This window comes from Amia ocellicauda, chromosome 20 (genome assembly GCF_036373705.1).
Source record: "Amia ocellicauda isolate fAmiCal2 chromosome 20, fAmiCal2.hap1, whole genome shotgun sequence".
Lineage (NCBI taxonomy): Eukaryota > Metazoa > Chordata > Actinopteri > Amiiformes > Amiidae > Amia > Amia ocellicauda.
The window spans coordinates 8,358,494-8,371,032 of NC_089869.1; the positions used below are offsets into that span (position 1 = coordinate 8,358,494).

The 12,539-nt window shown below is 39.3% G+C and overlaps 1 protein-coding gene across 1 annotated transcript in view; it reads right to left on the bottom strand.

The window, feature by feature from the left end:
- Window positions 1–9,514, bottom strand: part of ablim1b (actin binding LIM protein 1b) — a 128,303-nt gene extending 118,789 nt beyond the window's left edge. The window contains exon 1 of the mRNA XM_066693223.1: window positions 9,354–9,514. Coding sequence (XP_066549320.1) covers window positions 9,354–9,366 — 13 coding nt within the window. The 5' untranslated portion in view covers window positions 9,367–9,514. The remainder of the gene's footprint in view (window positions 1–9,353) is intronic.
- Between the last annotated feature and the right edge of the window lie 3,025 nt (window positions 9,515–12,539).

Consider the following 12,539-nt stretch of genomic DNA (forward strand, 5'->3'; position numbering starts at 1 on the left):
TTTTTCGGGGGGAAAAAACACTAATTGTTCCTGTTCTGCTTTGTTTTCTTTAGCACCATTTGTGAACTAGTTCATGGCCCAATTCCACAAACCAGTAACACCCGGTTATTTCTGATGATTCACCAAATCAAGCCTCTGTCAAATGCTCTGAGGTGAACTTTCCAGGTACCGTTTCACTGCAATATTTTAGGAAACAAGTTTCTAAAGACAAGCCCTACAATACAAGTGTGTTTAGCACAAAAGTACGTGCTTTAATTCTTCGGCTGCTTTTATATGCCTTATCGTTTGAACAGATGTACTGCCAAGCTGAATCTTGCATCTAAATTACAGCTGACATTTATGTTATCCAAAGTATTTGTTGCCTCAGCGAGTGCCCTATCTTACACAGATTTCACAAAACAGACATCGAAGGGAAAGTTTACCCAATCAGGCACTGCTGCAAAATAATTTGCAAATCAACTACTGTAAAAGACCTGAAGAAAAACACACTTAAATGACATGGTTAATAGTGGTTTTGTGAAGGATGCAACCTAGTCACTAAGTCTGAAACTTTCTGTCGATGAGAGAGACAGACTAATTACATTGTAGTTCCTTCTAGATAAGCTCTGTCATGATTTCCCATCATAATAAAAGACTGGCTCTACAATGAAAAGTTAGTGAGGAGATACTTGTGCTAAATGAGCATTTAACACATCTAATAACACCTATCCCAGTCTGTATAAGAAACTAGGCTACATTTTTCTCAACAGAAGGGCAGAAAAAAACAAAACACAAATGCAAATCCCTCGGTAGTGGGACATCTCCCATAATAAATGTGATACTTGATACTAAACACTACTGTCAAACTGGTAATTATGAAGAGTTTTGATCCTAATTGCAGGGTGCTGTTTATTTAGTTACCATTTTGTTTCAGAAATCTGTGTAGGCTGAATTGGGAAATGTTCCTCGCCATTACAAATTCTATAAATGTGTTATTTGTTTCAGTTGATTTAGGTTTTAAGAATCTAACCATTTAATTCCCCAGGGTAGAGGTTATATTTGGAGGAAATTAAAACTTTTTTTATTTTAAATAAAGGAAGACACTAATATAATCACCCATCAATTACATAGAATAGTAATTTGATTGCAGTGACACTTCATTCACAATAGCTAATGATGAACTGGAATCTTAATGTAAAACAATCAAACACATAATTAATCCACTTAAGTCGTGAGGAGTCAAGAGAAAACTAGAAGACCCCATGGCTCTGTAGAACAAGAAGAGCTGTTGTTTTAGTGTGATGGGTTTTGTTTTTCATTGTGTGTGTATGTGTGTGTGGAGTGTTTTTTCAGGAGACATGGGTTAATACACCTTTCCTTTGTTCACCCCGCTCACGTGGGAGGTTTCTCTTTTCTGAGCAGATTCAATTTCAAAAAACATTTGTTCTGGACCTGGTTCCACTGCGCACTTTCGCACAGCGGCCTTTATTAAGAGAAGACGGCAGATCTTGACGCCAGCTCTGTGCCAACCCATCAGCGAGAGTGCAAAAGAGTGTTGCCAGCTGCGAGGGGCTGAAACGACAGGTGAAAGTGACCCTTCCTGCTTTATGAACGATGTCTGGCACAACACTCCCTTTCCTCCACTGTGTTTTCCGTTGAGTTCATCGTCTCTTCTCGGGACAGGGGGTTAATTGCTTTACCACATGCACACACAGCGTCTATAGAAGAAGCTTATCCCGGCCGACCACAAGGGTTCTTAGTGAAATGATTTACTTCACCTGAAAAGAGGGAAGTGAATATGCATTTATTTTAATGATGTTGTGATGCTGAGCAGGAGACCGAAGAATGAAGTGGGAACCCAACCTCTTTTTAACAAATTAATAAATCACGCTTTATCTGCAAATAAACATACCCAACCTTCTCAACCTCTCTCTCCTCTTCCATTTTAAAACAAGGATCCCTCCATTTACATTCAAGGACACTGATTTCTATGCAGTTTACACAATTGTAGTAATCACCTACACACTGAAATGTTTTAACAGGAAGAGATACCCTTGCCAAACACTAAGTGTGTAGTAAAAACTCATCTCTGCCAGCAAAACAGAGACCAGACAATCTATCCTTGTTTTTTTAAATCATTCAATAGCATTTATCAGTAAAGACCATCAATATTAACCATCAAACTGAATATAATTAATATTATATTTAACAGTGTGATGTAATACTATACATAAAAGGTGCATGAGAGCTTTAACACATAGATATATGAATGAGAAGTTTTATTGTTGCTTTAATATATGAGAATGACTTTCAAAGTTTTCCCACCAATTTAACGTTTACACTTTCACGCTTACTAATAGACAGTTGTGTGCAACTTTTTCTCTGCAGCCAAATTCAACCTGTTCAATATTATTTTATTTTTGCTTTCCTTGTCTGAACACTAATGTGAATGCATTCCCTCAACTAGAATCATTGAGTGAGTGACAGAGAGAGAGAGAAAGATGCTCAGTAGCACTAAACTGATCCCACGTCCCAGCCAGATGACCTCTTCATTCAATGAACAGCGTCAGTCAGCGTAACCAACTTTCCAATCCATACACTTACAACCGAACATGGCAGTCAACTTTCCTTGTGGGAGTATACTTCAACTCAATCAAGTGAATCTAATCCCCTGGTACTCTTCGGAACAGGAATGCCATGCCGTACCAAGCCGCAAAACCTGCCAACTCAGCAACCTGGCATCTCCCTCCCCAACGCATCGCACTAAGCAGGTGAGCTCTCGCAACTGTGCGCTTCGACGCGATACTTTCTTTCCCGCAGTCCGGCGCTCATTGTGCAGTGTGAGTCATTAGTTACGTCTGAGTGAGAGGAATGCTTCTGTATTGTCTGCCAAAGCCCGGCTGCTGAGAGTCATAATTAATGGAGAGAAAGGACTTCCTGGTGGAATCAAGCCTGATTAGTCAAAAAGACAACAATTAAATCCCTCTGCATTTACACTCCCCGATCCCCTATTCACTGCTACGCCCAGCCGCTGCTTCCCCCTCCCCGCCATCCACCAGCCACTGTTCCTAGGATAAAAAAAAACGTATGAACAAGCAGAACCAGATGGGAAGCTGGAGTGATTGGATAGTTATCATGAAAAAAGGAAAACCAGCAGACACCGGAGTTGCCGAGGACCAAAGCAGGGTGTGACATCACAGCATCCAAAACCCCAGGCCAACACTGCACACGGAGGAGGAAGCAGAAGACAGAGAAAGCATATCAACAGAAACCCTGAGATATTAGTGAACCATACATCTAGCTATTGTAAAGCTTTAAAAATCCAGGCACAATCTGTTACTGCAGTCACAAACAGACTGACGGTGTCCTAATCTGAGCAGCACGGTGGGATTTGCCTTCCCTAAGTGTGCCCTGATTCGAGTACTCTTTTACTTGTATTTGTCTGGGAAAGAAGAAAAGAAAATAATTCCTGCTAATTACTGGCTAATCTACAAAGATGAACTACCAAGCAAAGTGGACCAGCTTGCCCATCTCTCAAGAAATGCTAAGCATTCCCAAAATTCTCCCGCCGCCCCCAAATGCTTCAAATATTTCACCCGAGCTGCATCGACACACACAATATGACTTCATGTGCAAAGTTTCCAAAGCACAGGTGTCGTAACAAAGCAAGACTGTGGATGAGTAAACCTCTGCCCAGTGTTCAAGGGGGCAGCGAGGTGCGATTTCCCCAGACTTGTGCAGCGTGAGCCTTTTATAGCCTTTTATAACATTCTGCATGTTCCTTCGAGCTCCACAATGCCAGCAACTAGCAGGACAGGTTCCACGTTACCATGTGCAGAGGAAGAGAAATAAGGTCAGTATTGCACTATTTTTAAACCACTACCTTTGGAGACCAGAAGAATTTGAGAACTAAGCCCTAACCTAAATGTGAAGCTGATGTAATGTTTGAAAACAAACCCTGCACTCTCAATAGAAATGTCAAAATCCAAGCCAAAGCCTGTTACTCATCTTTAGCAATATCAAAAACATGTTCTGCATCTCTGGCTGTGGTTTAGTGTACACAATTGCCTTCCACGACCACAACAAAGCCTGAGTAGACCACTATGAAACCTCTTCACAGTGATCTAATAGTGAACAAAAATCTAAAGAATATAATACAAACCAAAAATACAAACCAATCCAGAACCGAGGGATTTCAAACTTTGCATCTTTAAAGGCACCAAGCTATTCTGTGAACCCATGTATGACATTTTTTTATTGTATTGGGGGGAAAAAAGGTTATAATTATGTATGATGTTGTTGTTCAAAACTCCATATTCAGGTCTTCATAGAGCTAAAACACCAGCCAGTCAAAGCCATGCAGCTGCTCAAGGCCTATGATGCAAAATTCAGTAGCACCACCAGATGTTGTTCAATTTTCCAATGGATGGTTTCGGAGCTGAAACGCACCCAAAATAAACTACAAACGTCAAGGAAAGACTGTGAGTCATAAGTAATTCCCAGCCTTCTTCTGCGAGGGGAACACAAATCTAGACATTTTTGTGGGCCTTCAACTGTCCAAAATATACATTATTAAGCAGGGAATCTATGTATAGCAATGCAGAATGAAGGGTTGCTTTTTATAGACCCACAGAAAACAGTGCTGGGGAATTGAGTCTTAGTCATTCGACTTGAAATGTAGTTGGCTACCAAAATTAGTGCATATGAAGGCATTAAAATGGCTATATTTACCACGCTATAAATTCAGTAGTAGTCCCTTAGAATAGCACAGTAACTCAAAAGTGTAGTCCAGAGGGAAAGACACTGTGGTACAGTACAAGATCTATTTACTGCAATTCCATTATCTTTTATTTTAAGCTCCCCAAAACAAGGCCTCAGGAACTGACAAGTGCCTATTAGGAAGCAAATGAACCCCCCCTAAATGACAGAGAATTAATATTCCCACCACTTATTTGAAAACAAGAATTACAATAATCCGACTACTGAATTATGACATTTCCGACCCTATGAGGCAAGTCTTTGTCAGACTTATTAATGAGTATGCATCTGTTATTTCCCCTGCTCTTGCTCCTCGTTTCGGCATGAGTTGTTATTGTGTTTCAGAGCATGACAACCGTTTAAAACATTTATAAAAATGAGGTCTTAAGTGTATATCAAGAAACGGTCGAGTATGCTACGATTAACACAAAAATGCTTCAACACATCTACTATATGCTGCCTAGATCTAGCCTTAGTGTCTGCTATTCTCAATTCCCTGAAGGTTATATATTTTAGGCCACTCTGAATGTGCTACACCAGAAGACCATTAAATCAACTCAGTTACTCAATTTACACAGCAGATTTAGTAGGGTGGCCATCTTCATCTACATGTAGTTTCAGGCATGGTGAACTTCAGATGAGATTACAGTATGCGTACTTTAAAGAAGGGCTCCCAAGTGACTCCTCTAATAAAACAAATACAAAAACATTACAAATGTTGTCTGGTCATGCCTCTGATAACCTGGAGATCACAAGTTGTTGATCACAAGAAGTTGTGCCAGTTGCCTTTAGAGGATTGAGGAGCCATGCCTACCAGAGCTCGAAGACAGAGCTGGGTAAATTGGCGGCGAGGGACTTGAAGGCCCAACAGGGTGGTTGGCTAGGATGCCCCCAATTTGACCTGGGTTTTTCACTCATGCAACATCCTTAAATCATGCTACGCTGTGGCTTCAATTGTATGTAACTAGCTGTGCTACACAGGACTATCATACTATCATGGATTGCTCTATTAAATGCTCATAAGGTTAGTATCCCTCCTTTATACATCCCAAATGTATAAACAAATGAGTGTAAATATGAGCATGAAACAGCTTTCAAAGTATTCGCAGCACTTATGTAACATTAGCTTTGGCAACTATTAACAGTAAATGTTAAAGCTAACGTTTTGAATGTCCCACTCAACGCTTAAAAAGAAAATGTCTTGATTGTCAACATTGACTACATTTGAAGCACTCCAAAAAAATGTTTAAATGGAAAGCTATTTTGAATTGCAGTCCACAAATGGGATTCCAGCTCAGCTAATAACAATGTTTGACTGCAACAATGTTATGATGACAAAAGGATACCTATTTTTTTCCTGGGAAAATTACATATAATAAAATGCCATTAAAATACATTTTTCAGATTGTCATTGGATAATGGAAAAGTCTAGTCATTTTCTGGGTTTGTTCTATACAATCTCTCCTGCTCCCACCAGAAAAAATAAATCATCAAAACTAATTATACGTGCCAATTCAAGGGAGTGTAATGACTCAAATGTGATTCAAGCAAGTAAGCTTTGAAGAGAGGTCTTGCAAATCTTCTGCGAGTACACAATTAAAAAAAACACGTCTTCGTATATAAATCTACAAAAGAAAATGAAGCCATTAATCTAATTTAATTTTAGTCTTAAGAAAAAGAAAAACTAACTGTAGTAAGTGAGAAAGCAAAATCAAAAAGAGAGAGTGAGAGAAAGAAAAAACTTTTTTTTTTTTTTAATGAGAAGACAAACAAACTTTCCACAGCATATCATTTGAGAATCCTCGCTCTTTGATGGCAGAACCTTGTCTCTAGGAGAATGCACTCTTGCAAGACTAAAAATAGCTTTTACAGTACAGCCTCAAAATGAAAACAGAGCACAGCATTTGACTTATTTTTCCATTTCCAGTGATGATAAAAAGCCCTCCCCGTTGTGGCTGAAATTCCTCCAATCTTACACCACTTCCAATTCAAAGGCAGACAAAGGCATTTTAATGTAGCAAAGGGCTTACCGGGCAACTTCTCACTTTATGATTCACCCTAGCACACTCCCTCAAACCTTTTTGCCAGCATATACTTAGTTTATTGATTTGGAGTTCAAAATGAAGCTTCTTCTTAGCAGGTAAAGCTGTGTTCAATGTTTCAAGGACATCCTGCTCCTTAACGCTGCAGGAATTGTCCAAACAGCAAACGATTACTTAGTACACATCCTTAGGGATTCATTAGTAATGAGAAAAACTCTCTGAAATCACTTAATGGGTTAAAAGGAAATGGAATGGGCATTTAAAGGTTTTGACTAAAGGGCTGAATTACAAAAGCACTGAAATGTGTGGCAAACAGAATCCAGCTTCCTGTTTCGGTCAGATACAGTTTGAATGAGTAACAAAACATAGTTGCTTATAAAATAAATATAAAAATGACTTTCATTGTCATCTATAAAGTTATACCAATACAAAACATATTTGGCATGTGTTTTAATAGTATATATTTACATTACATTTCGTAAACAAAACTTTGAGCTATCCCACCATCCCATATTCACTTTTTTCTGTAGCTGAAAGAAGAGAGGGATGCCTGATGGTTTTGGGGGGAAAGCAATATTTTACCAGACATAAAAACATCAATTATGCACACTGTTTCCGTCTACATCACAAGTTAAAAATAATGGGTATTACTCACGCCTTTTAATAAGTACCTGAGGCAGTTTGAGTCAATTATTGCTTGCCATCCAGCTCTAGCTACCAAGAAAATCTTCTACTACTTTGCCTTCCCACCAGGTAATACAGACAGTCTGAAAAGAGTTCAAAGACCATTTTTATTTCATGGAATTATCAGAAACACTAGATGTAAAATAAAATGTCAATTGCGACCAAGAGAACACTTCAGATCACCTGCAGCATGGAAATGCTCAACCCTAAACCTCCTTCTATGGTAATGCTTCATCGAGTACAAGAAATATCATTTATAATCTCATACTGTAGCTGCATTAGTCCGGTCATTGATTTACGGTGGCCGGTGTGGCCCCTGCTGATAAACAAAATCTGTCACTTGGCTCAGCTAACGTGCTCAGTCTCTGTGGGCAATGGAAGAGCAACCCACTGAGATACCAGACTCTTGTATGTATCAGAATATACTCAAAATGGAAACTGTGTTGCCAGCAAGTGAGTTAAATGACAATAAATAAATCTTATCCCATACGTTTAAGTAGGATTTTCACCATTTATTCAGCCTACCTTTAAAAAGCCAGTTAAACTAGTAGTCAATATTGCTGAATTACACTCCATTTGCTCAATGGCTCTTACCGCAGTATAACAGAATACTGTAACAATAGACATCTGATCCATCGTGCCATTGCAGACTATTTTTAACGGGCCCCTTTCTGACACCTCGGACTGGGTTCCATCCAACATGCCCTTGCAATGATTTTTTATGCACTGGGCAATCAAAGCAATCCATTTTGCTTCATAAGAACTGTGGCAGGAGAGGACAACCTCATTCAAAATCAACACAGATCACCGAGGCACTGAATTATGAATTCACTGGGTGATTTTAGAGTGTCAAAATAAAGAAGCAACACATTAAAATGACCCAATTTCCTGCAGCAATAAACTAGGTGTGTGTTTCTGGTGGGACTCACCAGAAATCTGAGACTCTTGACCATGAACGAACAGCACACACTTCTTGGTTTTCTTTGATTATGATCATGCTTGGTGCAAAACTGTGATACAAACACAGCCAACAGGAAACAATGACTCAACTAAAGACAGCAAGGTGTCTGATGGGTGCGTTTGTCAGGTGCTGGATATGATGAGCAAAGTCATCTTCTTCTAGCTCAACTTTTTACTACCTCTAGATTTGACAGATACAAATATCTATGCAACAATATGACGGCTCTTACATTTCCACACTATAACCACACTAAGAAAAGCACTGCAGTAGTGCAAGAACTGACATCAAAACTGTAGTTTAGCCTACATATTTCCCAGCCCAAACTCAAGCCTGGCCATATCCCACTGCAGCCCTAGCCAGCTAAGCCACTTCCAATGGAAACTGTACAAGATGTATCATTTCATATGATGTGTGGATCTCAGTCGTGCGCATATTGTGAATAATTCAAGTTTGTTTTTTCTAACGTAATCAAACACACAAGGCATCATCATAAAGACTAACACATCCATCAAAGAGACGCCGCAAAAACATCCAGGTTTCAACTTCAAAGGATGCTTACAAATACACCGTGCAACATTAAATCACACCTTTAATAAAAATGACGTATTCGACTATTAAAACCGCATACAGACTTCAGGCAGGTTCAGGCAGCTGTAGCCCAGGCAGACCTATTTCTGGGGCAGATATGCAAAGCTAAAGCCCAGAATAAATGACAGGTACTATGACGCCATAATTCATGTGCCGCACAACAATCATGAAGTTTTGCAAGGTAACGCAATTGATCCCCTGACCTGCAGGCTTTGGGCACTGCACATCCACCCCAGGGATGAGAAGATATACATGCAGACAGCAGCACTAGCGCAGACAGCCCGGTTTTCACCCCCAACCCAGGCATGCATACTGCAGGATCACTGAAGCCCAGCTCTTACCTCTCGTAGACATGTCTGGCAAAGAGGAGCAGCTGATTTGCCTTTTCCCTGCGTCTTGCCGAGAGAGAGAAGAGAGAAAATATGCCGCTTTTTCGGATTAAAACTCGCTTCTGAATCCAGTGAGGGTGCAGATCAGCACGCAGGGACGCCTTTTCTATCTGTTCCGCTACACTGTATCCATGTACAATAACACTGGGAAAACGGGGAAAAAAATCCAGCCAATACAGAAATAGACTGCACAGTGTTGGGCGTGCCCTGGACGGCTATACACGCCTGGCTGCTTTGTATGAAGCAATGAAACTGCAAAGTCCATAATGAAACATTCATGTTATCAACATACATATTTTATACATGGTGCTGTTTTAATGCAGCCCGATTTAACTCATGCATGACACAGGCAATAGATCATACAGGGAGATGGCTCCTCTTTAACGTGACACAGAGCTACACTGGCACACATATACACATGCATATATTGGCAATGTAATGTGCAAAACGTTATGCTGTGAAATTGATGTTTCTGTTTCATCTGATCACAGGGAAGACGTGCATCCCTTTAATTCACTGTGTGTATGTGTGTTATAATGCACCCTACTGCTACTGAATATCCCCCAATTAAATATATGTTTTCTTTTATATGCTGTGTGAGGTTTAATAAGAGGGGAAGTGGTGTCATTGGTCTGCACAATGAATTTGAAATATGACCAAGTGTCATGCGTGTACAAATCGTGTTTTAATACTTATTTTACCTCCCACTATGTCAGAAGTATTCATCCCCAGATACAGAAGTGTGCAAGGATATGATTATATTGCACCTTCAGTAGATTCCTGTCTGTATTTAAGTTTGTAACAGGGGGCAGTTATAGAAGCTCCACTTATAAATGCTGGTAAAGTGAGGGTCAGCTAAGGAAGAGGAATGGACTAGGAATTGCATGTAGGTTCATCAAAAGCAGGCGTACTATTTGCAAAGACAAAGGATGGATTAATATCGAAGACGCACTTATTTGGATGGAACCCACAATAGTGATTTTGTACAATGAAGTATGAAGATTCATGCTTTGATGTGAAGGGTTACTGGAAGCAGACCCAGGGGTGTATCCTGATATTATACCCAACTGGCATTATCGAAAGCTGTTGTAAAAGTTGTGGTTTATTTTCCAATGCTTCCATTAATGGACAAACTGTATGTTACAAACCTAGACCACATTTTTGGAGTGGATTGGTTCTACAGGCACAGATTAGTGCTCTTTTTGGATTATCAAATGTTATTCTAGACACAGAAGTCCAGCTAGTTAATCTGTAACTGTTTCCCATATTTATATGTACCTAAGATGTGAAACTGGATCTCTCTACAATAGCAAAATGTTTCATGCACAGAGAAGTTCTGATTTGTCATTTTCAATTGTGTGAATCCAGTGAGAAAATACATCCAAACCCACAGCCCACTTCCTCTGGAAAGTCTCATTCACAAAGAAACTGACAAGGAATAGGAACACTGTTTACTCACTCTGAGATACCATCCCCCATAATAACAGTAGCAGTAGAAACTTACTTTACTGTGTAAACTTCCTCGTAAAGGGCAACATTTCACCTTGAAATAAAAAGCCAGCACAAATGAGACTTTTTTTGTAATTATTCTGCAGAACCCAATGACACTGCTCATTTATAAAATATGTTGCACATAACACATTGTAGCTGACATAAGCTTAGGATGTTTAGCATTTTCATATTTTGGCATTAAGCTAAAATGTGTTGGTATTTAAGTAAATCACAAATTGTACAAATTGTTGTCACAGATTGTTGAATTGAAACATTCCACACTGAGAAGCTACCTTGTGAGTGCCAGATGGCGTGCTTTCTTTATTTGCTGTTAAAGGTATTTTCTACTTAACCTTACTACTTAATTTATTGTTAAAACAAGAGAATTTGAAATTCTGCAATTGAATGTCAAGCTGTGTCTCAGATATTATGTTTAATTGAATCTGAATAGTCTAAAACAAGGCTTTAGCCATATATTTTTTTTTAAACAAATCATGTTAGGAAAGTCTAACGGCCTGTGAAGTGTTGTTTGAGCTGCAGGCCTAGGGTTTGGTACTCATCTGCCTTTCATGTTATTGTAGTATTTCTAGTAGATCCAGCATCAATACAAAGCTTCTGAAAAGGGGCGTCTCAAACCAAAAACAGAGAACAAAGCCTTAAAGCATTTATTGTATTGCTTCCAAGTATACACCATAAACTGAGGCATCACAGCCAGGCTAATTTATCAAATAGAGTTAAATGGCTGAGTTCAACTTCAAACATGTTAGTCTATTTTAATTGTAGGGGTAGGGGTTTTAACTTGGCTAAACAATAATTATGAATAATAATACGCAGAAGAAACTAAGTACAGCTGCTGTACAGTCAAATACGAACCCCTAGTGCCACCTTGTGGTATTACAATGCTGTTCACAAACAGACGGTGCATCAAGAGGGAACAAAAGTCAGGTCTATTTGATTGGACTTAATCTGCCACCACCAAACATACTGATCAGGGGTCTGCTTTGTTTTGTTTTAATTACTTATATATTTTTAAAAGCAGGGTAATTTATATTATTATTATTATTATTATTAATCAGTCAATTCATAAAGAAACAAAGGGGATTTGTAGTTGACCTCTATACAGCAAGTGTGAATCAGATGCTCTCTCAATGCCATTCTAAATTAAGGCCAGGCTTGCTGTCAGGGATTTTGATAGGAAAGAGGGGCCTAGAAAAGCAAATGTCAAAAAGACTGACATCGAGAGCCCACAGCAAGGACAGATAACAACCTAGCGACCCTGAGAGCCATGTGGGCCGCGCTGACAGTGCTAATGTGCTGACCTCATGGCCATAATTAAAGCCCCGGCAGTGTCAACATTGTTCCTACTGCCAGTTTGGGTCTTGTGCTTATCTCCCATGAGCGCTCATTCTGTGTGTCACCGGCTGATAAAGACACAGTAATTACTTAAGACGTTATGTTGCTCTGTGGTTCAGAAACATGCTCAACTCCATATACCAGTTCCTTGCAGTCCACCATTCTTGTTTTCTCGTCTTCTTTATGCCTCATCTATGTAAACATGTATTACTGATGTCATTATACGGACATGGTTCATGTTTGCTTTTAATCTATATATTCATGCATCACTTATTTAAAACCGAAAATTAACAA